Source organism: Saccostrea cucullata, unplaced genomic scaffold, assembly GCF_032062105.1.
Source record: "Saccostrea cucullata isolate Sc308-1 unplaced genomic scaffold, CSIRO_AGI_Scuc_v1 ctg2778, whole genome shotgun sequence".
Lineage (NCBI taxonomy): Eukaryota > Metazoa > Mollusca > Bivalvia > Ostreida > Ostreidae > Saccostrea > Saccostrea cuccullata.
Window position 1 is genome coordinate 79,688 of NW_026926354.1, and position 25,616 is coordinate 105,303.

General features: G+C 33.4%; 1 protein-coding gene across 1 annotated transcript; it reads right to left on the reverse strand.

The window, feature by feature from the left end:
* LOC134271429 (b(0,+)-type amino acid transporter 1-like) lies at positions 1 to 25,410 on the reverse strand. The gene is made up of 12 exons (XM_062753629.1): positions 25,194 to 25,410; positions 16,545 to 16,685; positions 13,820 to 14,065; positions 7,768 to 7,893; positions 7,580 to 7,679; positions 5,629 to 5,673; positions 4,985 to 5,108; positions 3,729 to 3,835; positions 1,438 to 1,534; positions 1,152 to 1,301; positions 616 to 784; positions 1 to 413 (listed from the first exon to the last, which is right to left on the reverse strand). Exons 1-12 carry the CDS (start codon positions 25,213 to 25,215, stop codon positions 343 to 345), a joined length of 1,398 nt encoding a protein of 465 aa, XP_062609613.1. The 5' UTR covers positions 25,216 to 25,410; the 3' UTR covers positions 1 to 342.
* Between the last annotated feature and the right edge of the window lie 206 nt (positions 25,411 to 25,616).

Sequence of the window (25,616 nt, forward strand, 5' to 3'; positions counted from 1 at the left end):
AAAAAATTAAAGTTAAACGATGGTTAAAATGGCAATCGGTAAAGATAAGTTTTCAAACCAGACTCATTCAAAAAAGTTACATAAATTAGAAATACTTCCTTTAAACTGTTTAAGGAGACAGCAGACCTCAATTATTTATGATCATCCTTCCCCCAAAAAATGAATCCCATTATATCCAATAACTTATCTTTTCCCACAGTCCTTTGTATTAAAAACAGAATAATGTTTAACTTAACAAGGTTTAGCTGAAAAAGAGATGAGAATTTTACTATGTATTTTGTCTTGCTTTACATTTCCACATGAATATTGGATTTCTTCAGAGTAAACATATCTGAAGTTGTGCTAGTCAAAATCAGGCACATACGGACTTGGACCAACTTCCAGAAACAGTTGAAAGAATAGCGTAACCGGATCTAAAGGGGAAAAAAAGAGACTTCAATATTTTTTTACCGAATGATTGTAATTGTTTCAATATTCAAGCTCTAAATTCTAAAAAAAAATCAAATGTCAAGTTTCATGATAAATAAATGTATCGACTTTTTAGTATAGCCAACTTAATTTAACTATAGTTAACCAAAATGAATCTGTGCTTGGGTAGTTTTTGTCAACACTTACCAAAACAACCTTTGTGAATCTTAAAGTGAACTAGTGGTATGTACAGCAGAAGTCCACCAACAATAAACAGGAATGCGTATAGAAACTCTAGTCTAGGGTCTTGTATGATCGGAGCCACCACCAAGTACAGTGAACACAGCAAGAAAATGACCGGAAACAGGATAAAGATCTGTAAAATTCAAATATATCATGACGACTTTGATTCCTAGAATTTACAGTACTTTTAGCATAAATCAAAGACTATTTAAAAGAACTCTGCAGCTGAAGAGAAAAAGTGAACTTTTGCGACGGGCAAGTATTACAAAGTTATATGTGACAATAGAAGGTCGAGTTTTAATTTCAATATTTTTATGTACTTTAATTTATCAACAGAAGAGATAATATCTATATTTCCTTTACTTATCGCTATAAACGTTGTAAATTACATTCTCTTACTTAACAAAATATTCATCCAAATTTTGTACTCTTTGAAAACGTTTGTGTCAATTTAATATTGACGTCAATAATTGTTTGATTGGTTGAAATGTTATTGTTACTTTAATTGGTCTTTTACGGTCCTTCCATTTGAACCTCAGTATAATTAGACATATAATGGCTAAAGCATAAAACATCCAGGCAGCAAAGCTAAAGAAGTCGATCAGACTTCCAATATCTCCTGGAATTAACATCAGAAGGGCAATCACCGTCTGAAATAGATGTAAAATACGTATTTTGTTTGAAATTAATTTGATAGAAGAAAAGATACCTTTTTTGATCATTAAGTAGCTAGCATTTGAAATCATTTCATAATTACAGCCCTCATTGATAATTTAAAAGTATTACCGTAAATATAATACATGGGATTGGAGTAAGACGTCGCGCACTGACGTATGATAGCACTTCTGGGAATTGGTTCTCTCGGGCAGCAACATACAATGTTCTGTAATGTATACATTTTGAGTTTAACCCCTTCCATGGCAAAGATTTTGAGCATTTCTAGACAAATTGATATGAAGATTTCAATGCATTTTTGGAGGTATTTCTTTTAATTTTTGTATATGCCAATGTATATATATTCTGAAAGTAGGTATTGTGATGGTTCTGAAAATGATTATAAATATTTCATTTCTGTTGCCATGGCAATGAAATACACCCATAATCATGCTGGAATTTCCATTTATTAAATAATGAGTATCATTCTAGTTTTTTTTTCCTTAGTTAAATATATAAAAAGATATTTTATTGTTTTGTTGAAAATTATAAATATGTTGAACATTATTTTACAAACCAATTTTAAGTACCGGTATTTTGGGGGGATTGGGTAGGGTGTGGATGTAAACACCAAAAATCCAGCATTTTTACATATAACGTGATACCCCCAGATTGATTTGGATAATGGCAAACTCACTCAAATAGTGCGCACAGTTTTACTCAAGTTAGCAATAAACTGGTACAACTAATAAAAATATTTCTTGTATATTATTTAACCGTATTCATTTTCTCTTTCCAACGGTGCAAGATTTATTAACAAAGTTATGAATGTTTTTTTCACACTATACTTGTTTTTCAAGTTATAAGCGTAGAAATGCGTATATGCCATGTAAGTACCTTTTACATACGAGGGGTGATCAAAAAGATCGCGAATTCTATATTTACAAAACCACGCTTCAGATCAGAATGAAATTTGGCACACCTATAGTCATGCACATGTTCTATAAATAGCATATGAAAAGTAATGAGTTTCTTAATTATTGTGACGTCACAATGTGAAAATGACGTCAATATGTAGGTGACTCGTGACGAAAAATGGTTTTCAGTCTTACTCGAGCAACAAACGGCCGTAAAGTTTAACTTATAACTTGAAGAGTCCTTTGAAGTATCTTATAATGATTTGTACAAGGTTTATGAAGACAACAGACTTTCCAGACGTTCAGTCATAAATTGGATTGATTGTTTTAGTGAAGGGAGGGAGATGGTTAAAAATGACGTTTGTTTTGTAGCCCAGCGAAAGCAAACTGAGGAAGAGATGTGCGTTTTGTTAGGCAACTTGTTATGAAAGATTGTGATATTTACAGCTAGAAAAATGGTTGAATATCTTAACAATTATATAATTACTAAATCCCTAGAATATCGTTTATTTTAGACTTTTAACATATAAGATATGATAAAAAGAAGGCACCCGTACTTTATCCACATTGAATAAACGACGCAACAAAAAAAGAGGACTTGGGTGTTGATGGTAACCGTGCTCATTCTTGAAAAGGATAATCATTATCCACCCATACTATTGCCGAAATTTGGCCACTTCTGATAAATGGATTGTTTTTGTTATAAAAAAAAATAACTTGCATAGTATGAAATACACAGTAGGAAAAATCTTTCAGCTTCTGTGATAGAACGCTACGAGCATGTCACGTGACAGCCTACATCACGTGATCCGCGCATGGACGGAACGGTTGAAGATGCACGTTGAAATCGGAGAGGACTACTTTAAAAAATATTCAACACAGAAGCCCTATATCATTTCTATTTCTAATGTAATACAATTTGCTCGCAAACTTTTTGATCGCCCCTCGTAGATATGAATGGCTTATTTTTGTGCTTACAGTTTAGCTTTTAAAGCCATCCCCTGTATATGACTGCTTTTATACATAAAAAATACTAGTATATAATTGTAAGATTCCCCACCCCGGCCCTGTTTATCAAGTCTGATCCCGCTCTTAATATTTTACCTTTTCCAAACTTCAATATGCTATCAAACCCTGTAATTAACAGATTCAAAATATTTAAAAAGTATTATGATGTATATATTCAAGATCTATTCGCTTGCACGGACTTTACCGAGTGTAGACCGTCAGATTAGAACAATCTTAACCTTTATGCATCGATAGGCTTGTTTAAAAGAAAAAAAAAACGTGCGGGACGGGGCAAAAAGAGACAGAAGCGCGGCTTGTAGCACGTGAATTTGTGGAATTAGATTTTTGGTTTCATGACGATGAGCAATCGGTAGGATTTCATGATAATTTGCATTGACCAAAAAATTAGACAATTATCCCTAAAATGAAGATTCATTTATACATGTAAATTCTACTTCTTAAACAGATTTGTTCCCTTTGTTCAATCTATAATAGTACCTGACGCCAGCGAACAGAGAACCATTGGCGGCACCAAATGTTGAAAACATCACAAAGATTGGCATAATGATTGCAACGTTCTTCCCCATTACAATTTCTCCCCATTCCTGTCAAGGTTTATATAAAAAAATTAGATAAAACAAGCAACAGCATTTTGTAGTTTAAAACAAATTTATCATTTTGTTAAATAACAACGGACTGAAACTCTTTGGCTGCCAGGTATAAATCATAACAGCAAATTTATAGCCAAGAGATTCCTGTGGTGCCATCCAAAAAATTACGACACACTTTTACAAATTAAGATTAAAATAAGAGCAACAGCACATTTTTGTGGTGCTATTGATCAGCTTAAAATAGCCACCCTGTAGTATTTTCTTTATACAGTTTATTTTGTAATCTTAATATAATCCAGTTAAAGTTAGTTAATTATATAATAGTGTTGCATTATGCATGTACTATGCCTAAATAGTACAGGGAGAACACATGGTGCACGAGCCGGAGGCAGTGCAAATGTGTGAAAACCTCACAAAGATTAGGCATAGTAATGATAATGCAACACTATTGTTATTATTATGCTGACTGTTGTAATTATTTATGAGGCAATTCATTTGACTTTTTCCTGAAAATATCGGTGCTAACACAGCGCGCTTGCAAGAACTCATTCAAAATCTTCATGTTAAAATTGGTTGCATGCTTAGTTATTCTGATTACTAGTATTTTGTAGTTTAAAGCAAATTTATTTTCTGTTTTGTTATTATATTGTTGTTTGTTTGCAGACGTCGATTCTCATTGATATTTTTTTTACATCCTTCAATCAAGCGTCATATAAAAAAGCGTTTTAATGACCCTATGAAATCAGTTCATCAACGATCTGTGTGTAATTAGTTTGAAACGTTGTTGTATACATTAATCAAGGTCCCTTAGAATAATATATAACTGTTTTCAAATAATATTTGTCTATTTTCTCCTTCTTGTGTCAATTGTATAAATTAAGTTTATATATTTAATAAATTTACACCATTTAGTGATCGTCTCTATGGCGTAATCGATAAGGCATCGGACTGACAATTTCATGGTCGTGAGTTCGATCCCCGGCGTATGCACAGAAGAATTTTCTGTAAATAAGGGCGTGCACTATTTCGGCATAGTATGCTTACGCTATATAAATCCTTAGACCACTATGCGAGAATAGTAGGGTATGGGTTATATAGAGACAAACTGACAGGAAGCATAATAATAAAAGATAAAAGACTTACAACAGCCACGGCACTTGAGTTAAGAAGGCCATCTTTTCCAAGAACAGCTAAGTAGGAAATATTAGCTAGCACATAGATAACTGTGACTAGAAGTACTCCTATTGTATTAGCACGAGGCAGGTTCCTGTAAAGATCCAAAAATACACTACAATCACGGTTATTATATATTGAATTCTATCGGTGGGATTTGAAACATTTAAGTCCCTCAGATGGCATAATCTAGGTATTCATAAAACACTTACTGAGTCAGATTTGGTTCATGCATAAGGTGGAGAAATAAAGATGAAAAAACAAAGAGTCATCACGATCAATAGTCCTTTAAAACAATACAAATTTGGGGCAGAGCAAACGCAGGACTCTTTTCAGAGATGAGACCAGGTGCCATGCATGAATGAGTAAACTTACCCTGTCGATAGGTCACACACAGCGTGTGCCCCTTCCCACAATCCAACAAACGGAATAATCCGTTTGTGTGATTGTGTGATTGGTAAATGCATGCATTCTCAAATACCAATGATATTCATTTTTTAGTGGTACAAAATAACTATCCATTAACTCAATTGTGACAGCCACCAATATTTTTCATGCATCTCAAATATAAAAGAATTGCCCTGCAAATATCAAAACAAGTTTTTCTTACTTACACATATGGATTTTTCAGCTCTTCTGTAATATAGTTTAAATTGTTCCTGCAAAGAAAATTATTTTTTGTCAATATATTAGACAAAAAAAGAAAGAAAGCAGTTCAGGAAAAAAAATGCAGAAATACAATGCCTTTGGAAATAAAAAAATTAAATATTAACTACATAATTAAAATGCTTTGCATGAAATACGAAGATAACAATAAATCGTTTATTAAACACATTATAAAGTTTGATAATGGTCATCTCCCTTTTAAATAAAAAAAGTCAATTTATATTTTTATGCATCGGAGAACGATGCATGCATTTACAGCTGACAAATTCCAGCAAATCTTCTAAATCATGATATATAGGAATAAAAAAAAAATGAAAATATATCCATTCGGCATTTTTCCTCTCTTCAGAAGCAACATTTGTTTAAAAATTCCAGAATTGTAAGTATTCTTGACAATGTTTGTATGTTTGTTCGTTGGCGTACCTAACAATTTTACCGAATTTTTCAGTAAATGAAAAAATACGTAGGGTGAGTTCACCATACATCGGACACATACCTTGCTTCGGACAACTTTAGGCATTAAACTCTCTTTCAACTTAAGAGTTCTGTGTATTTATTTGTTTCTGTCGTAAAGATGAAGATTTAAATTTTTTAATGATACCGATTGTGTTTGTCATGTTGAGATAAAAATACCCCACAAATGGCCTTGAAGTTACGTCATATTTTACATCATCAAAGGGGAATAACCCAAAATTTATGATTTTGCAATTTTCAGAGTTATCGTTCTTTTAAATTCGACTTCCTCGGAACGAGTCGGACTTTGGTGAATTTTGTCAGGGATTGGTAATTTTACATAAATTATAAAGAAATTTCACTTCAATGTTTGTTTAATTCTTATTAGAGCTGGTTTTTACTAATGCTAATTTCACCGTACATCGGACACAAATTGACCATGCATCGGACACTTTTCGATGCAAAGGTAAGCACTACCATTTTCATACAGAACCCAGCTGACAGCTGTTTTTTGCGGAAAAAGAAAATAAAAACTCTATATTTTCAGTCAAAATACAAGTTATTGATATATGACGTCTGGAATTTGACTCAATTTATTTCTACAAACCAGAGTATGATAAACCATGAGAAAAAGGCGCGAATTACCGCATTCTAAGCATTTTAAAGCATTTCTAAGGCAGAGCGATGTAACTTGAATCGTTCTAAATTTGTGCAACTATATCGTCAATTAAATTTTAGATGAGGGTTATTTCTTAGATAAAAGATGAAAATATACCCATATCAAGGATTTTAAAGCACTGTGATAAAGGTACATATTTTTCCGTTTTCAATACCGTCGGTCCGATGCATGGTGAACAATGTCCGATCCATGGTGAATTCTCAGTTATTCCTAAAAACTCGATTTTGGGGGATATTTTCTCAATAAAAGGCATATAATTGTGTCCTAAATTGATATTTTAATCACAAACTAAATGTTGAGGTCCATTTTGATAATTTTCCTTCGGTAGCGATATCGCTAGAACTTGTTGAAGTACAAGGGTATCCGATGCATGGTGAATTCACCCTAATACCTGTTATAATTTAACATATGTTATTATTTCAGGTATTATTTTTTTTTTATTTACTGAAAATTTCATTAAAATTGATTGTTACGCGAACTCCTGTGGTTTGTTTAATGTCCCTTGCGCGAATTTTTCACTCATGCTGAGATGCAATCAGTTGCTGGTGGAGGGCTGCATTAAGACCAGTACTGGACAGCACCTTTTGCGACATGGGACTTCATTTTATAGTGTCTCAAACGAAAGACAGTTTACCACGTCCCGCAGTGGGATTCGATCCTGCGACGTAAGGATCGGCTCCTTACTACGCAAGTCTAGAGCAAACGCTTTACCACTGCACCATGCGAACGACTTCTTCACATCGTTAGGTTATATAAAGAGGAAGTACCATCCGTCATAAGCCCAGAGTGCATCGTAGAAAGCTAGAGCTACTGCTGAAGGGGAATTAGTGGAACCCTCAAATCCTGTCTGTAGTGTTTCCACCTCTCCTAATATGTAAAAACAGAAATTTACCGTAATTGATACAAAATAAAACTACAAGTAATAAATAACCGTTAGCAAATTATTTGGCATTACCTTTCCCTAGCCACACCAGACCTCCAATCACAATGATAAATAGAGCGATCAGCTTAGCCGCGGTGAAAAAGACTTGTACACTGGCTGCAAGTTTCGTATCCCAACAGTTCACTATGGCCAGAGTTACTGAATGTAAAAATAATATAGTTATGAATCAGATGACATAGCTTCTTTCAGAAACTTCTTGTACACTGTACATGTTGTAAGAATGCAAAAAATACCACATTATTTCTTAATTATAAAATAGACATGTGCTGGAACATATTCAAATTCAATATACTGTGTAATTTTACACACTTGTATGTACTTTTAATTAATACATGTAATTAAAGATAAGTGTAATTCAGTTAAAAGACATTTGAAAAAATACTAATCATCCTTTTAACCAAGTAAGTACGAAGGAAAAATTGTTTTATCGTATTTATATGAAAGCCATAAAGAGACATAGGGATTTTCAAAGATGTATAAAAGTAAACTTAGTTCTCGAATTATATAATCCGTTCTCTCGGATTGACAATCTGTTATAACGAATTGCCAATTCGTTCTCACAGATTAGCAATTCGTTCCCTCAAATTACACAATCCGTTGTCTCGGATTGTAATTCATTCTCTCAATTTAAACAATTCGTTCCCTCGTTCCCACGATTAATTATTATTTACCTGTACATATCGGTTATTGCAATACGTGTTTAATGAATAGAATATGGAGTAGTTTACATCCTACTTTTTATTACATATTCAGTCAAAAATGAGAAAACATGAACATATCTCAAATCCAAATGCTATCACTGATATTTGTACAAAAAAGTCTTAGATTTCTGTGTTACATGTATATTTGAATCATTGAAATTAAGCCCTAGTAAAAGTAAACATGGGCCCTGTGTAATTATTTTTCCTAAAATATATATACTTGACTTAATTGCATAAATATCGGAACGACCGGTTGCTGAATCAAAATACATAAAACGCATTAATTGATACAAAGGATTGGATTTTCCAAGCCTTTATACATGTACTCGGATATATGTATATATGTATGTGTAATGAAATTTGAGAAAATGGTTTATCAAAATTATTAGAATGGTATGTTGATTTGTGGGATCGGATTGTGTAATTCGAGATCTCAAATTACAAATAGAAATCTTTAATTATTGATCTGTGAAAACGAATTATGTAATTCGAGATCTCGAATTAAAAATCGAGGGAACGAATTAGTAAATTGTGACGAAGAAATATGTAATTTGCGATATCTCGAATGATAAATCGAGGGAACGAATTGATAATCCATGGGAACGGATTGTGTAATTCGAGATCTCGAATTAATTTTTACTTTTTTGAAAAATCGACGTGTCCCTTCATGGCTTTCGTGTTTTATGTAGGAGTACCATATTCTGCATACTTTAGTATTTTATAAAAACTCTTAATTTTTTATCTGACTTTAATACCTGAAATATATTCCATACCCAATTACAGTTGAACTTCGGTATCTCGAACTCCGATATCTCGAATACCATGGATGTGTCGAAGTGATTTGGAAGTCCAAACCACATATTCTTTAAGTATTTAACCTTTGACATCTCGAATTCCCGGAATCTCGAAGTTTTTTCTCAGTCCCATCAGGTTCGAGATAACGAAGTTTGTATAAATATTGAATATCTTCTTATATATACTTTTTCATACTGTATGTAGTTCCATATTCCAAGGCTCATTCCTTTAATCTCTTTATGTATGGATTTTACCAAAAGAAATAATTATTTGCATTAAATTGTCAATCATCTGTTATCCAAAAGGATCTTAAAACTATAAAAAGACATTGATTGTAATAAGCAATCATCTAAGAACGGGAAAATATGTTGGAAAAATATATATTCGATATAGTCACAAAGTTTAATCTATGTATGAAGGGTTTGATGGAATGGGTTATAAAATATTTGAATCGCATAAAGCATGATGAGGTACATATATTAGGGTATATTCAATGTTTTATAGTTATGTTCCCCAAACGGAGTTTGGGAACATATTGTTTTTACTCGGTTTCTTATTATTATTATTATGTTCCCCAAACGAAGTTGGGGAACATATTGTTTTTACTCTGTTTCTTATTATTATTATTATTATTCCTGGGAAAATTTTGTCCTTGAGTGATCTTGTAAACTACACATCCGACTAAGGTAAAATGTTTTTAGGGTCAATAGACATGTTATGTAGATTTGCCGAACAAAGGTCATTTTGCGCGCACGTGCTTGCAAGAGCGCGCACGTGCAACATGTAAAATGACCGATTTAATTGATATATGCGTAACTTTTTTTATTTTTGATGAAATGCTTTGAAACTCATAATGTAAGGATATATTAGAAGCATAGACAATATGACATGGTCAAAATTGCAAGATCTCACGCGCATGCACGTGCGCTTTGCTCTGATTGGCTGAAACTAAAATCTCAATATCTTTCTTGTTTTTTGAGGAAATCTTTGAAATTTTGAACATAGCCATGCGTTATGATATCCTACAACATGAGATATAGAAATTATCATGAAAACACGTGCATGCACGTGCGCTGCAATCTGATTGGCTGAAACTTTTAAAAGCTATAACTCCCTTGGTTTTCAACCAAACAGGATGGGATTTGGAACATAGATATATAAAATGGACTTCTACAAAAAGGTATGGTCACCATGCACATGCATACACGTGCGTGTACGTGAGCTGCAATCTGATTGGCTAAAACTTTAAACAGTAATAACTTCCTTGGTTTTCAACCAAACAGGATGGGATTTGGAACATAGATATACATAATGGACATCTTAAAGAAGGTATGGTCAACATGCACATGCATACATGTGCGTGTACGTGCGCTGCAATCTGATTGGCTGAAACTTTAAACAGTTTTAACTCCCTTGGTTTTCAACCAAACGGGATGGGATTTAGAACATAGATATATATAATGAACTTATGCAAGAAGGTATGATCACCATGCTCATGTATGCACGTGCGTGCACGTGAAATGGGTAAAATCAAAAATACACTTGAATGAGCGAATTTTTTAATACTTTAGATTAAATACTTTATTATTTAGTATATTAAAATATATAGATTGTGTAGACAAGATGATATGGTCATTACGTAGATGCATTCACATGCAATGCTAAAATTTGAATGAGCATGGTAAATTTCTGGGTAAACATTGTTAAAATCTCAAATGCATAGAGTTTGTGTTATTAAATAAAGCTTACAGGGAATATGGCAACAAAAGGGAGGTGGGGAGCGTTTGGGGAACATCTGTAACGGTCCCTGTTACAATTAGCACTAGTTATTATGTTCCCCAAACGAAGTTGGGGAACATATTGTTTTTACTCTGTTTCTTATTATTATTATTATTTTTCTTCTTCTTCCTGGGTACTTTTTTGTCCGCGGAGTGATCTTGTAAACTACACATCTGACTTAGGTAAAACCTTTTTAGGGTCAGTAGGCATGTTATGTAGATTTGCGGAACGAAGGTCATTTTGCGCGCACGTGCTTAAGAGCGCGCACGTGCAACACGTGAAATGACCGATTAATTGATATAGGAGTAACTTTTTAATTTTTAAAATGAAATGCTTTCAAACTTATAATATAAGAATATTTTAGTAGCACAGACAATATGACATGGTCAAAATAGCAAGATCTCACGCGCATGCACGTGCACTTCGCTCTGATTGGCTGAAATAAAGTCTCAATATCTTTCTTGTTTTTTGACGAAATCCTTTGAAATTTTGAACATCGCCATGCATTAGGATAGCCTACAACATGATATATAGCAATTATCATGAAAACACGTGCACGCACGTGTGCTGCTTTCTGATTGGCTGAAAATTTAAATAGCTATAACTCCCTTGGTTTTCAACCAAATAGGATGGGATTTGGAACATAGATAGATATAATGGACTACTACAAGGAAGTATGGTCATCATGCACATGCATACACGCGGGTGTACGTGCGCTGCAATCTGATTGGCTAAAACTTTAAACAGCTATAACTCCCTTGGTTTTCAACCAAACGGGGTGGGATTTAGAACATAGATAGATGTAATGGACTTCTACAAGAAGGTATGGTCACCATGCACATGTATGCTTGTGCGTGCACGTGAAATGAGCAAAATCAAAAATACACTTGAATGAGCGTATTTTTTTAATACTTTTGGATTAAATACTTTAACATTCAGTATATTGAAATATGTAGATTGTGTAGACATGATGATATGGTCGAGTACGTTCATGCATTCACATGCGCACGTGTGCAACGCTAAAATTTGAATGAACTTGGTACACATCTGGGTAAACGTTGTTAAAGTCTCAAGTGCATAGAGTTTGTCTTATTTAATGAAGCTTACAGGGAATATGGCACCAAAAGGGAGTTGGGGAGCGTTTTTCTTCGGTCCCCGTTACAATTAGCACTAGTTATTATTATTATTCTTTTTTTTCTTCTTTGTTCTCCGGTACTTTTTTGTCCGCGAGTGTTCTCAGAAACTGTTCACCCAACTGAGCTAAAACCTTTTTAGGGTTAATAGGTGTGTAGTGTAGGTGTGCAACACGAAGGTTATTTTGCGCGCATACGCATGCACGTGCGGGCGCGTGAAATGAGTGAAATGACGGATATACTTTATATAGCTATAACTTTAACATTTTTTGAGTAATATTTTAAAACTCATTTAATAAGGATATATTAATAGTGTAGATAATGTGACACTGTCAAATTAGCACGAACTCACGCGCATGCACGTGCGCTTCGCTTTGATTGGCTGAAACAAAAATCTCAATATCTTTTCTGTTTTTTGACGAAATGCTATGAAATTTAAAATATAGGCATACTTTAGGATGTACTACAATATGATATATAACAATTGTCATGTAAACACGCGCGTGCACGTGCGCTGCAATCTGATTGGCTTAAACTTTAAATGGCTATAACTCCCTTGTTTTTCAACGAAACAGTATGGGATTTAGAACATAGACAAACATAATGGACTCCCACAAGGAGGTATGGTCGACATGCACATGCATGCACGTGCATGCACGTGTGCTTTGCTCTAACAAAATAATTACAAAATAATTCGCTGAAACAAAAATCGCAATATCTTTTTTTAATTTTTGACGAAATACTTTAAAATTTTAAACATAATCATGCATTAGGATGTCCTACAATATGATATATAACAGTTGTCGTGAAAACATGCGCATACACGTGCGCTGCAATCTGATTGGCTTAAACTTAAAATGGCTATAACTTCCTCGTTTTTCAACCAAACAGGATGGGATTTAGAACATAGACAAACATAACAGACTCTTACAAGAAAATACAGTCGACATGCACATGCATGCACGTGCGTGCACGTGAAATGAGTAAAATTACAAATACACTAGATTAAATGTATTTTTTAATACTTTTGGATAAAACGCTGTAATTTCTAGTATATAAATAGTGTAGACAAGATGATATGGTCATTACGTACATGCATTCAAATGCGCATGCGTGCAATGCATAAATTTGAATATACTGAATATACTTCTGGGAAAACATTGTTATAGTCTAAAAGGCATAGAGTTCGTCTTATTTAATGAAGCTGTAAATAAATAAGAAACTTACAGGGAATAAGGCACCAAAAGGGAGTTGGGGAGCGTTTGGGGAACATCTGTAACGGTTCCCGTTACAATTAGCCCTAGTTAGATTTAATGTATTTCAGAAGTTGTCGAAGTGAAACACATTTTTTTCCTCAATATTTTCAATATTGCGAATTGAAGTTTTGAAAAAGATATTGTCTATTTAGTAAAAATATTTTGGGAGTTAAGCCAGATATCGCTTGACACAGAAATTAACACTGCTGAAGGCAAAACCTCTTTCTGTATGTTCATTCAGTAGAATTCGAAGGTCTAGTTTATCTAGTGGACATCACATAATTTATATTCATTACGACAAAAAAAATAATAAAAATGAAATAGACCTCTGTTGAATTGTACTCTTGTATTCTTCATGTCGCAATGTGAAAAGTTTCTTTATTCGATACTAGCATCTTACTCATAGCTAGCGCGGCAACAATTTTCTTCGGTATTTGAGGCTCTCCACAGAAGTCAAACAGAGTAATAAAGTATTCGGCAAAGGTCAGGCAGATGATGGCCATGGAGGACGGGGTGAGTACAATGATCTTGGTCCAAGCGAACAGGTAAGCCACAACTCTCCCCATGGCTTCCATCATGTACGGGTATTCCCCGCCTGACTTTGTAATCAAAGTTCCAAGCTCAGCATAAGACAGCGAACCTAAATTTTAATAAACAGTTTTCTTAATATTAGAGCAACATTTAATGACACAGATTTTTCACGAGTATAATGAAAAAAATATCCTGCTAACTTTTTTTTATTTCATTTTAAACAAAATTAGTTGAATCATCTACACATGTGATAATGATGTATTCTTCTGTTTTTCCCGAAATATTAAAAAAGAACATTCCAAATACAGCAAACTAATCTTTTATGTGTAGTTCGATAACAAGTTGTGAAAAATAAATGTCTGCAGTCTAATATATGACAGAAATTATTTCTTCATTTTAAAAAATTGCTTATCATTAATTACACGTGCAATTAACAGTCTACTAATTAGTATTTCCTTTCAGTGCTTGCAAAAAAATATTCACTTCTACATATTCAGCGTATTTGAGATACTAAAGTTTAAGCAGGACCATCTTGAAAACCAGCATACATGTATGTCATCATGAATAAATAAAGTTTTAATCATTCTTGAATTATCATTTATATTATAATATTGGTGAACATTGTACGCTTTGCAAAAGCACGAGGTTGTGTTGCAAAAGCATTTTATACAGCTAAGGGTGCCCAAATTTACAAATATATGTTATGTTATTTCTTTATTATATATCTAAATTATGTTTCACTTGATTTTTACTTATTTTCGAGTTAAAATACAAAACTAACGAACATAATCCAATTCCGAAATATAAGTGTGCAATGTCATTTCAAAATCTGTACGAATGTATTTGCTGTATAAGTTTATCATTCAGCTTTATTTTGGAAATACACATATCTTTCGGATTGTTAGGGTTATTATAAATATACATTAAAACAAAGAAGCCTCTGTTTCGTTGTATAGCTAAAGTATAGATTCCATTTTGTTCAGATCATGGTGCGAGAACTTTGATGAGACTACGATTATTCTCAAAAACAGATGAGTTACATTTAAAAGAACATTCAAGCAGAAATGTAATGAGGAAAATAATCGACCATTTTTAGAATATATATAAAAATATCTAGTTTTTGATTAACATCTTTTCAATGTTACTTTTTCAATATATTAATATATAACTTTTAAATAATTAACTTAGATGCATATTAATGAAAAAACATGATCATTCTCTCTCCATGGCACCTGAGCCCAGGCTCTAATGTTTTGGATCACGTTTTGCTATCCGTCCGTATTTTGTCTGTCCGTCTGTAAACTTTTCACATTTTCGACTTCTTCTCAAGAACCACTGGGCCAATTTTGACCAAACTTGGTACAAAGCATCCTTGGGTAAAGGGAAATTTAAATTGTTAAAATGAAGGGACATATCCCCTCACAAGGGGAGATAATCAAGAAAAGACAAAAATATTAATTAAAAAATGTTTTTGCAAGAACCCTGAGCCAGCTATATAAACTTAGGTGGAGGCATCCTGGGGTAGTGTAGAGTGATTGTTCAAATCATGACCCCCTGGCTGGCGACATGTACAAAGTTTTATATAGAAATATATAGAAAAATCTTTGAAAATCTTCTTCTCAAGAACCACTGGACCAGAATATGAAACAAGCATCCTGGTATAGTGTAGATTCTAAATTGAAAATGTTGCAAAGTTTTCCATAGAAATATATAGGAAAAATCTTTGAAAATCTTCTTCTCAAGAACCACTGGGCCAGAAAAGCTGAAACTTATGTGGAAGCATCCTGGTATAATGTAGATTCTAAATTGTTCAAAATAATGACCCCCGGGGGATGGGTGGGGCCACAATGGGGAATCAAAGTTTTATATAGAAATATATAGGAGAGATCTTTGAAAATCTTCTTCTCAAGAACCACTGGGCCAGAAAAGCTGAAACTTATGTGGAAGCATCCTGGTATAGTGTAGAAAATTGTTCAAATCATGACCCCCAGGGGAATTCTCGGGGCCACAATGGGGTGCAAAATTTTACATAGAAATATATAGGAAAAATCTTTGAAAATCATCTTCTCAAGAACCACTGGAATAGGAAAGATGAAACTCATGTGGAATCATCCTCAGGTAGTGTAGATTCAAGTTTGTTCAAATCATGACCCCCGGGGGAAGGGCGGGGCCACAATGGGAATCAAAGTTTTACATGGAAATATATAGGAAAAATCTTTGAAAATCTTCTTCTCAAGAACCACTGGGCCAGAAAAAGTGAAGCTTATATGGAAGCATTCTGGGGTAGTGTAAATTCTAAATTGTAGGAATCATGACCCCCGGGGAAAGGGTGGGGCCATAGGGAATCAAAGTTTTACATAGAAATATATAGGAAAAATCTTTGAAAATCTTCTTCTCAGGAACCACTGGGCCAAAAAATATATGCCCATGGAAGGATATATAGATTTCAAAATGTCTAAATTATTATCAGTGGGGTAGGGTGGGGATGCATTATGTATAACAAGGGTGAAATCTGGTAAAGAACAGAATGGTCAAAGCTTCTCTCGATGTGGCCCATGGGCCTCTTTTTCTATTTCTCACCCATTTTCCCTCACCTATGATAGTTCCTACGATGATTGAGGTACCACTGATAAGGCCCAGACTCCTTTTAAGTTTGATCGCCTGAACATCTACTTTTACATCCAGACCCTCTTCACTGTTTGTATGTCTTTCTTTAAGTTCCATTCCATCTTTATCTGCAAGCAAAAGTTTACCATTTCATTTTAATAAATAATAGAGGTTGGTTGTATTTTATAATAAAAATAATTTGTGATCATCCAATATAATTTTTCAGGGAAGAAATACAAATGGGTCAAAAAAGGTTCGTGGACTATCATTATAAAAACTAAAACCGTAGAGTGTCTTAATGTTCAAACGTTCAAAAAATATTTCATCCTGGAAAACTGGCATAAATTTAAGACCTGGAAATTTTTTGAAGAGGGTTAAGGAAAAATAAATACTGTAAACCAACTTTTATTCGCGACGACTTTATTTCGCGATTTACCAGCGGTAAACTAGTTCGCGACGATTAATTTTCGCGATCATGCCTATTTAGGTTCGCTTGTTAACTAATAGACACATTATAATGACCGGTAATGACCGCGAGAAATATTCGCGATAACGAGGTTCTCGCGAAGTTCGCGAAAATTTCTCGCACGCGAATAAAAATTGGTTTACAGTACATCCAGAGTATATCCGGGCATCCTATGTATATCTCCATTTACAATATAATGCATTAAAATAAGATGTTAATTTTACAGTAAAGTCATATGAACAGTACAGGGTTCGTTTTTTTTTTTAACTCCAGGAAATTCATCAAGTTGATAGGGCATGAAGGTCGAGAAATAATGAAGTTTAAGGTCATCATAGTGCATATGGTGACAACACCGGGTGAGCAAATATTGTCTTTTTATGATAAATATACAAATTATATATATATCAAGCCAACATTTTTATCACGTAAACGTCTGTTGGTTTATGTTCCTAATAAATATAGTAAGCATCGATTACACAGTACTGATTTACTGCATCAGTTCAAGATCTTTTTGTTAACAGTGTTATATGCATCAAGTCCGATCTCTTTGGAGCATATTACACAGAATGCGCAATTACAAATGCGGAGTTTACATATATCTCAGTTGATTCGATATGCAAGAGCATGCTCTATGTATGAACAATTACTAAAACGAGGTAAATTATTGACAAACACGTTGATGAAACAAGAATATCAGCAGTCTCGTTTAAAGTCATCATTTTGAAAGTTCTATGGTCGATACAATGACCGTGTCAGCAAACACAATTTTTCATTGAGTCAAATAATGACTGACTTTTTTCTTACTAATTGTTAGTCCATTATTTAAACATTGAATTGTCGACGGATTTTCCGATATTATCCAATCATGACAAGGAGCACATGGCGGGTGTAACCGGTTGGCAGGGGATGCTCACTCCTCCATAGCACCTGATCCCACCTCTGATGTTTTTGCAGTCTCCTATTTTGTATGGACTTTGGAACTTAAATACTGTTTGTTATCTTCATATATTTCATCCAGAAGTCATCAATAACTTCGAACTCAAACGTATTGTTTAACAATTTTTAACATTCATTTTTTCTTCATTCAGTATCAACAAGTATTGCAAGTGGTTACATTTAAAAGGAATATAAAAATTTACAGAATTGTAATATTTTACAACAGGCAAATGTGACATGATAACAAGCAAATTGTTTTCAGTACGAAACTCAAGTTCCCCACTTCTTTAGTTTGACACACACTATTGGAATTCATGCTGAAGGGCTGATTTGAAAAGCAAAAGCTCGATAATACGAGGGGTGATCAAAAAGTTCGCGAACTATATCTATATTTACAAAACAGCAATTCAGATCAGAATGAAATTTGGCACATGTAGAGTCATACACATGTTCTATAAATAAAATATGTAATGGAACGTTTTGTCCCGTGTTTGTGACGTCTTAATGTGAAATGACGTCATAAGGTAGATCACTTGTGACAAAAAAAATGGTTGACTCAGTCGTATTCGAGAAACGAACGGCTGTAAAGTTAACTGTATATCTTGGAAATTCCTTAGCAGAAGCTTATAATAATTTGTACACGGTTCATGAAGACAAGATAGTTTTGTCATTAATTGGATTGATTGTTTAAGTGAAGGAAGGGAGATGTTTAAAAATGATGTTTGTTCTGTTGCCCGGTGAAAACAAACTGGGAGAGAGACGTGTCCTTTGTTAAGCAGTTTGATTTGAAAGATCGCCAACTTACAGTTAGAAAAATGGATGAATATCTTTACAATAATATAATTATCAAATCCCTAAAATATCGTTTACTTTAGACCTTAAACATATCAGATATGATAAAGTGAAGGCACCCATACTTTATCCACATGAAATAAACGACGATCAAAAGACAGAGGAATAGGCTTTTGATGGTCACCATGCTCATTCTGTAAAAGGATATCATTATCCACCCACACTATTGCAGAGATTAGGCCGTTTTTGGCAAATGTACTATTTTTGTTGCAAAAAATAACTTGCATGGTAAGAAATATAAGAGTCCGAAAAAATGTTAAGCTTCTGTGACAGAACGCTAAAGAGCATGTCACGTGATCGCCTATATCACGTGATCCGCACATGGGCAGAATGATTGCAGATGCGCATTAAAACAGGAGAGGACTACTTTGAAACATTTTCAATACTGAAACCCCATATCATTTCTTTTACGGAAGTTATTCAATCAGTTCGCGAACTTTTTGATCACCCCTCGTACAGTTATTTTGTCTACGTCAATTGTAATCTTTTTTAAGGAAATCTCAGCTCAAAACTGATTTACCAGGTAAAAAAGCCTAGGTAAGGCTCGATTACAACATATGTCAACGTGATTTCAAATAAAAGAAATCAAAAGGGAACATTCTTTTTTTAATTTGTCCGTTTTTCATACTGTTTTTTTAAAGTGATCTTCAGCCGTATGACAAAAAAACCTTTGAGAATGCCTAATTCAGATTGCGTTCCGGTTTCAGATAAAAGTCTGTAAATGAATATAAAGCTTTTTCCCATAAATGGACTGTTTGAGTCACGGAAATGAATTACAGACTTCAGAATGAGTGCTTGATAGTTGCATAATATATATTTATTGAACAAATTCTCAGTGTTCTGATAACAAAACGAGAGTGTTCAAAGGAACGCATGTGTCGCCTGCTTCTAGCTTCTTTAAAGATGTAACTAAATCTAAGAGTGTCAGCTATCTATATGCTACTATCATAAACAGTATTTCATGCAAAAAATCCGGTATGATAGTTCATAAATACACACACACACAAAAAAACACATCCACATAGTATAAGACTGCGATAGAGTTTGTCAGTTGAAAAAATATGATTCCCAACCCTCAAATGAATATTAAGTTGAAATCATTTATCATTTTACATGTGTTAAGAACAGATATTCTTAATTTAGGATTATTATGCCAAACTTCGGCACTTTGAAAAACTTTGGTGAAAACTTTGACACTTTGAAAAACTTTAGCGAAAACTTTTACACTTTGAAAAACTTTGGCGAAAACTTTGACACTTGGAAAAACTTCGGCGAAAACTTTGACACTTTGATTTACTATGATTAACTATAGTTTACTATAGTTAACTATAGTTAACTATAGTAAACTATAGTTAGCTATATATTTTTAAGCGGTTAGCTTCGCTAGCCGCTTTATGGCATGTGTCCGATTTTTATCGACACCGGAAACTTCCATAAGGCGCTACCTATCGACAACGGAAACTTCAACAAAGCCTCTACCTAGTACCTATGATTTGTTTCTAACACATATAACATATGTTAAATAAAATCAAGACTATCAAAACAACATAATCTTTCGGTTTTTTAATGTTTTTCTGATTTTGTTTGTCAATGAAATAAATTTATAATTGTTGTATTAAAAAAGGTTTATGTATAGGAGCATTTGGTACCGAGATTAAATTTCCGTGACGTCAGCTGATGGCGATCGGGCCCTGTGACGAAATTCGAAGTCAGCATGAAGTTTAGCTGATAACATTATCAACGCGTTAGATTAAACTTTAGGAAGAAATGTATAGCGAGAAATATCATATTTGAACCCAATGCTACACGAAAACCAGTAGGCATTTCCGATTTATGTGTTAAATTGAAGCCTGAATCGAACAGGTGGTCAAAATGGCGTTGGACACCTTGTGTATTTATATATAGAGGGGGTAGAATGTTTCGATATTTGGCTAATTTAGAGACTTACTGATAAAAATTCAGGTGCCTGTGATTTATTATAGGGCACCCCTCATGAACAATAAATATTTAACCGAATTATGCTACTGCCACAGGGAGGACGGGTTAATTACTGGCTAAAGGGGTTGAAGATTATTACCGACTGCAAAACATCGGAGAACAGTTTCATTTTCCAAAATATTAAGGCATCCCTTTAATTAACTTAAGTAATACTAGTACACGAAGAAAGCCTTTATATAAAAATACTGAATACATCTGTAAGTTGTACAGTTATGGATTACTTCCATAATGAAACGTTTGTTTTCTTCTCCTTTTTTTCTCAATTGAAATTATTTAAAAGATGATAAAAGCTTTGTTTCCAGGGATAAATTCTGTACTCAGTCTAATTATTACAAACTATTTTAAACGATCACATTTTTATTTAAAAAAAAAATAATGGGAGCCTGAAAATACTAAAATTAATTTTAAAAAATTGGCGAAAAAAATTTAATCGGCATTCGATCCTTTTCTAAAAATCAGCCGATATAAAATATGCACAGAAAAAAAGAGGCATGAAAAATCTTGACGATAAGCACAAATTGAAAATTATGTCTAATGAATGATTATTTTTGAAAGTTTGCTAAATTCCTATGCAAGGTATAAGTTGTAAAAATACTTTTTAAATTTGAATTTGTCCAATTTGTTAATTATCATTTTGAACCTTTGAGAAGAAATAAAAATTAAAATACAGATGCTTACAGACATATTGATAGAAATTCGCATACTTGTTTTTAGTAAAAAAAAAACAACAAAAAACAATATATTGCTTATGCGACATATTGAAGAAAATGACAATGATACCTAGGTAATTCTTGCAATGGACAATTTAATTGTTTGTTATACACTGACTTTTAGTGAACCTTTGAATTTTTGAAATACTAGTATTGATGGATTAAACAACAACTTTCCTTTTCACACGTTTTTTTTTTTTTTTTTTAATACAATATTTGATGAAAAATATTTGCCAAATACTCAGTATATGTTCGTTTATACATATCGTGCAAGACTCTTTTTTAAATAATTGTCATATTCCATTTACTTATTCGAACATTTAATTGTATGAAAAGTCAGTAATGTATACATTTCTTAAAACTTTATTATCTTGTTTTCTTGTCTTTCTTCCTGTGAGAGAAATAGTTCATAATATTAATAAACAGATGTACTCAGTATCTGTATCAAAATACAGAATGAACAGTGATCGGTCTCAAAAGAAAAACAGATCCTTGAAAGTTCCGGTGCCTAGGAGAAGTAAGCATCCCCAATGACAGGTCACACCTGCTGACCCGCAGTGAGCCTACGAAACTGAAGCTCTCTGAAATTAATTAATTCTCTGCTCGTCCATCCACTTTTCTCAGACTAGCCAGCTAAAGATCTATGTACAGCACTCCACATCAATTAATCTAAAGAATTTGAATTATCATTTTATTTTCTTTTTGAGTTGTTTGCTATAGTAGCCTTTACAGTTACCTAATTTCAGAATCAATAGAGCCAATTAAATTTGCAACATCAACATAATTCTTTTTTCGTTCTGAGCACTTTTGGACGCCACCAATGGAGACAATTAGGGAAAATTTTTTGAAATTGAACTTCCTGTCTTTCAAACTGAAAATCTCAGGTTGATATTTTGAAACAAACATTTGAGACATCAGTCTGGGATCTTATTGGTTATACCATTTAGTTAAGTACTACAAAAATTCAGTGTGTCTGCTTCTTCGCTGATGACACTGGAAAAAGATATGCATGCCTACTTTAATATCATCATTCAATGCATTTTTTGTTATTGTACACTGTACATATTCGATGAAAGCATGCTAACCGCTTTTGAGTACTTTCAGTACTTTGATTTTTGTAAGGAACGGTCCGGCATATAGTTCTCTCCTACATGAAAATGGGAGAGGATCGTACACTTTGGCCGTGGTTTGCGACGATGGCGTTACCAGGGTTTTTTAAAAAAAAATATCAATTGATGAAAATTCTTGTAAAATTCAAAGAAATATATACAAAAATTACAAAACATATATTCTAGATGTTTTGTTTATCCAAGCTTTTTCAAAAGAAGTGTACGACAGCATATATAAACTTTAAAAGGTAGCACACAATTCCTTTCAGTATTGGAACTCTTCAACTCCAGGGGAAAAGACAATTAAGTTCAAACTACGTTACAAATGTTTTAATAACGATACGTGTTTCAAAGTCTTCAAACCAACTGTCACTCTACACGATCCATTGTGGGATCCCGATGACCCGATCCCGATGTATTTTCATAATAATTTTAAAAAATATAGTTTTTGTGGTTACTGAATATAATACAGTTTCAAAGAACAGTATTATGAGCTCATAAACATGTATAAATGTTAATTATCAACACCAACTCAAAATTCAAAAGTTTTAAGTTAAGTTAAATTGTCCGGGGTATTCTTTGTAAAGAAGGCCAAAGATCGAGGCCAAGTGAATTGTTTATAATGTTTTATGACAATCAGTGCACATTTTTAATAGCATAGAATACCTCGTTAAATGTCAATAATATGCATATGTATATTGGCACCTTTAACTTTCTAGTTAAGTAGGTAAAAGGACAAGGTCAAGGGTCATGAAGTCGGTAACCATGGCAATTTACAAATGCTATACTGCCTAGCAATAAATGTGCAAAAAGTCCATATCTCTAAGAGTTCTTGAAATACAAGGTGTGACAGATGGACAGACAGACAGCTAGACAGACTGACAGACGCCGGGTAAAGTGATCCCTTAGTGCCGCTCTGCTCCGTAGGCGGCACAACAATCACTTTTTATATGCCCTTGACAATCTTTATTTGCTGTCTACCTCCCTGAGTACTTAAATGACATAGATACATGTATACATTCTGTCTTGCATTTAAAAAATATCCCCAAAAATCTAAACATTTTCTTTACCTGTAGTTCTACATTCAAATCTTAACAAGAACGAAATAAATAAATAAAATAAAATAAAATGAATAAACCAAAAAATATAGCTGTCTGTTGTACAGTGTATTTGTAGAATTATTATGATTAATACGATAAAAAATACAGACCCGTTCTCTCGCTTCGCTCTCGCATGAAATGCATATTCAGATTTTCTCTAGTTAAAAGATTTAACTAAAGAAAAACATGCAAGGCGCTATAAAAAAAGGTGTTTGAAATTAAAACGCAAGAAAATTTATGTAAGGTCAACTCGAACAACGACTTTGAAAAGTCTAAACTTACCATCTGAGCTATTCTGATTTACATATGTACTATGTTTAACTATACACCCGGTAGTCATAGAGATATTTTTTGCATTTTTTCGTGAACCTTGAGCCTAGGGCGGGTATGTTCCCATCATTTTTAAAATAATTATATGAAAGTATCATAATCTTATTTGGGACATATTTGTCCTGAAGTACTTCTTGGCAAAAAAAAAAAAAAAAAAAAGAACAAACAAAATTTGTTGATTTCCCCTGGAAATGCCGTTTTTGTAATCTATGAAGGATAGTGCAATGATAAATATAAGGGTTCAAGATGCAAATTTTAAAATTTTAGACATATATACAAAAGAGAATAATCAGTGGATGTTATTTCGACATGTTACTTTCCTGAAAATCATTCTATCCTATATGACATTTTCATGAGTCTTGATAAGGCATCATTCTGGACTCTCAGTACCTGGATTAATTGAGCCCTCGATCATTATTACAATATTTAGTCGCTGGTCAAAATCTAGTGAGCAGGTCAAGGATCGCGTCAATAGCCAAACTAATAAAACCAGTCAAGTGTTACTGGATGTTGAAATAAACACGACTGGAATCCTAAATAAACTATGGTGGGTATCGGTTAAAAAGCCATCAAGTTTAGGGGACGTTAAACTGGTATAAAGCTGTATTTTGAGGAAAAAAATGCCTGCTTTGTAGTAGGTACCGGGGATTCATTATACATACACACGTACATGTAGTAGGTACATGAATTCACATTATAATATTGTGTACAGAAACAAGCAAAATCTTATCTTGTTATCTGACCTATAAATAAAAAATGCAAGTTCTTTGTTTAAATTTATGATAAGTACTGTTTAAACAACTTTCAGAGCCGACAAAACATATACATGGGTCTTCTATCAAGGACATTGCTTTTCAGATGTGTTGTAAATATATATCCGTATCCTTTTACATTGATTTATTTCTTGATTTCAGAATTCATCATAAGTAATATATTATGTGTCTTTCTTTTTTTTTTTTAATTTTACATGGGTATCAATTACCAATTCTACAAGAATGTTTCAAACCCCTGTCAATTAACCAATTAACAAATTCATATTATGTTTCTTTAGACAAAAATGACAACCATCATTCTATCGGTATTCCAACGATGCATAAAAGTTAACGCAACGCATAATCTTACTGCAAATACTTACCAGAAAACGCTGGGTTTTCCATTTCCGACAATTTCCCAGTGTATGGAAGTGCCTAACAATTGTATACCAATAAATAATCAGTTGGTTTTGACATAAGTGCTCCTTGCAGGTCCCACAGATAAATACAGTCTAGAGTAATAAAGTTGAATTGGAAGATACGTCGGAAGAAAACGCCGTCCACATTAGAAAGGTTTCGGTTGACTGATTTTCGAATAAATAAATCTAACCTGACGAACAACTTGCATTGAAGTCACAGTGTTGCATTTTTTACCTGTAATGAGCAAACTGAGGTAAACTCTCGATACAAGGATATAGTTTAAAACAAACTGGAAATAGGCTAGCAGTGAAGGCAAATATATACATGTACAAGTTTGAATAAACTGTATTCAGTAATAATTTACTATCAGCAAAGCCGAAGATGAA

Bases quoted from the DNA above. Each gene is read 5' to 3' on its own strand.
- LOC134271429 (XM_062753629.1), bottom strand. From the start codon at position 25,215: ATGGAAAACCCAGCGTTTTCTG. The intron at 7,894-13,819 runs GTAAGATGCTAG...TTTTACATTCAG, and splicing joins TGTTGCCGCGCTAGCTATGA to TAACTCTGGCCATAGTGAAC. The intron at 785-1,151 runs GTAACAATAACA...TGAATTTTACAG, and splicing joins ACCGTAAAAGACCAATTAAA to ATCTTTATCCTGTTTCCGGT.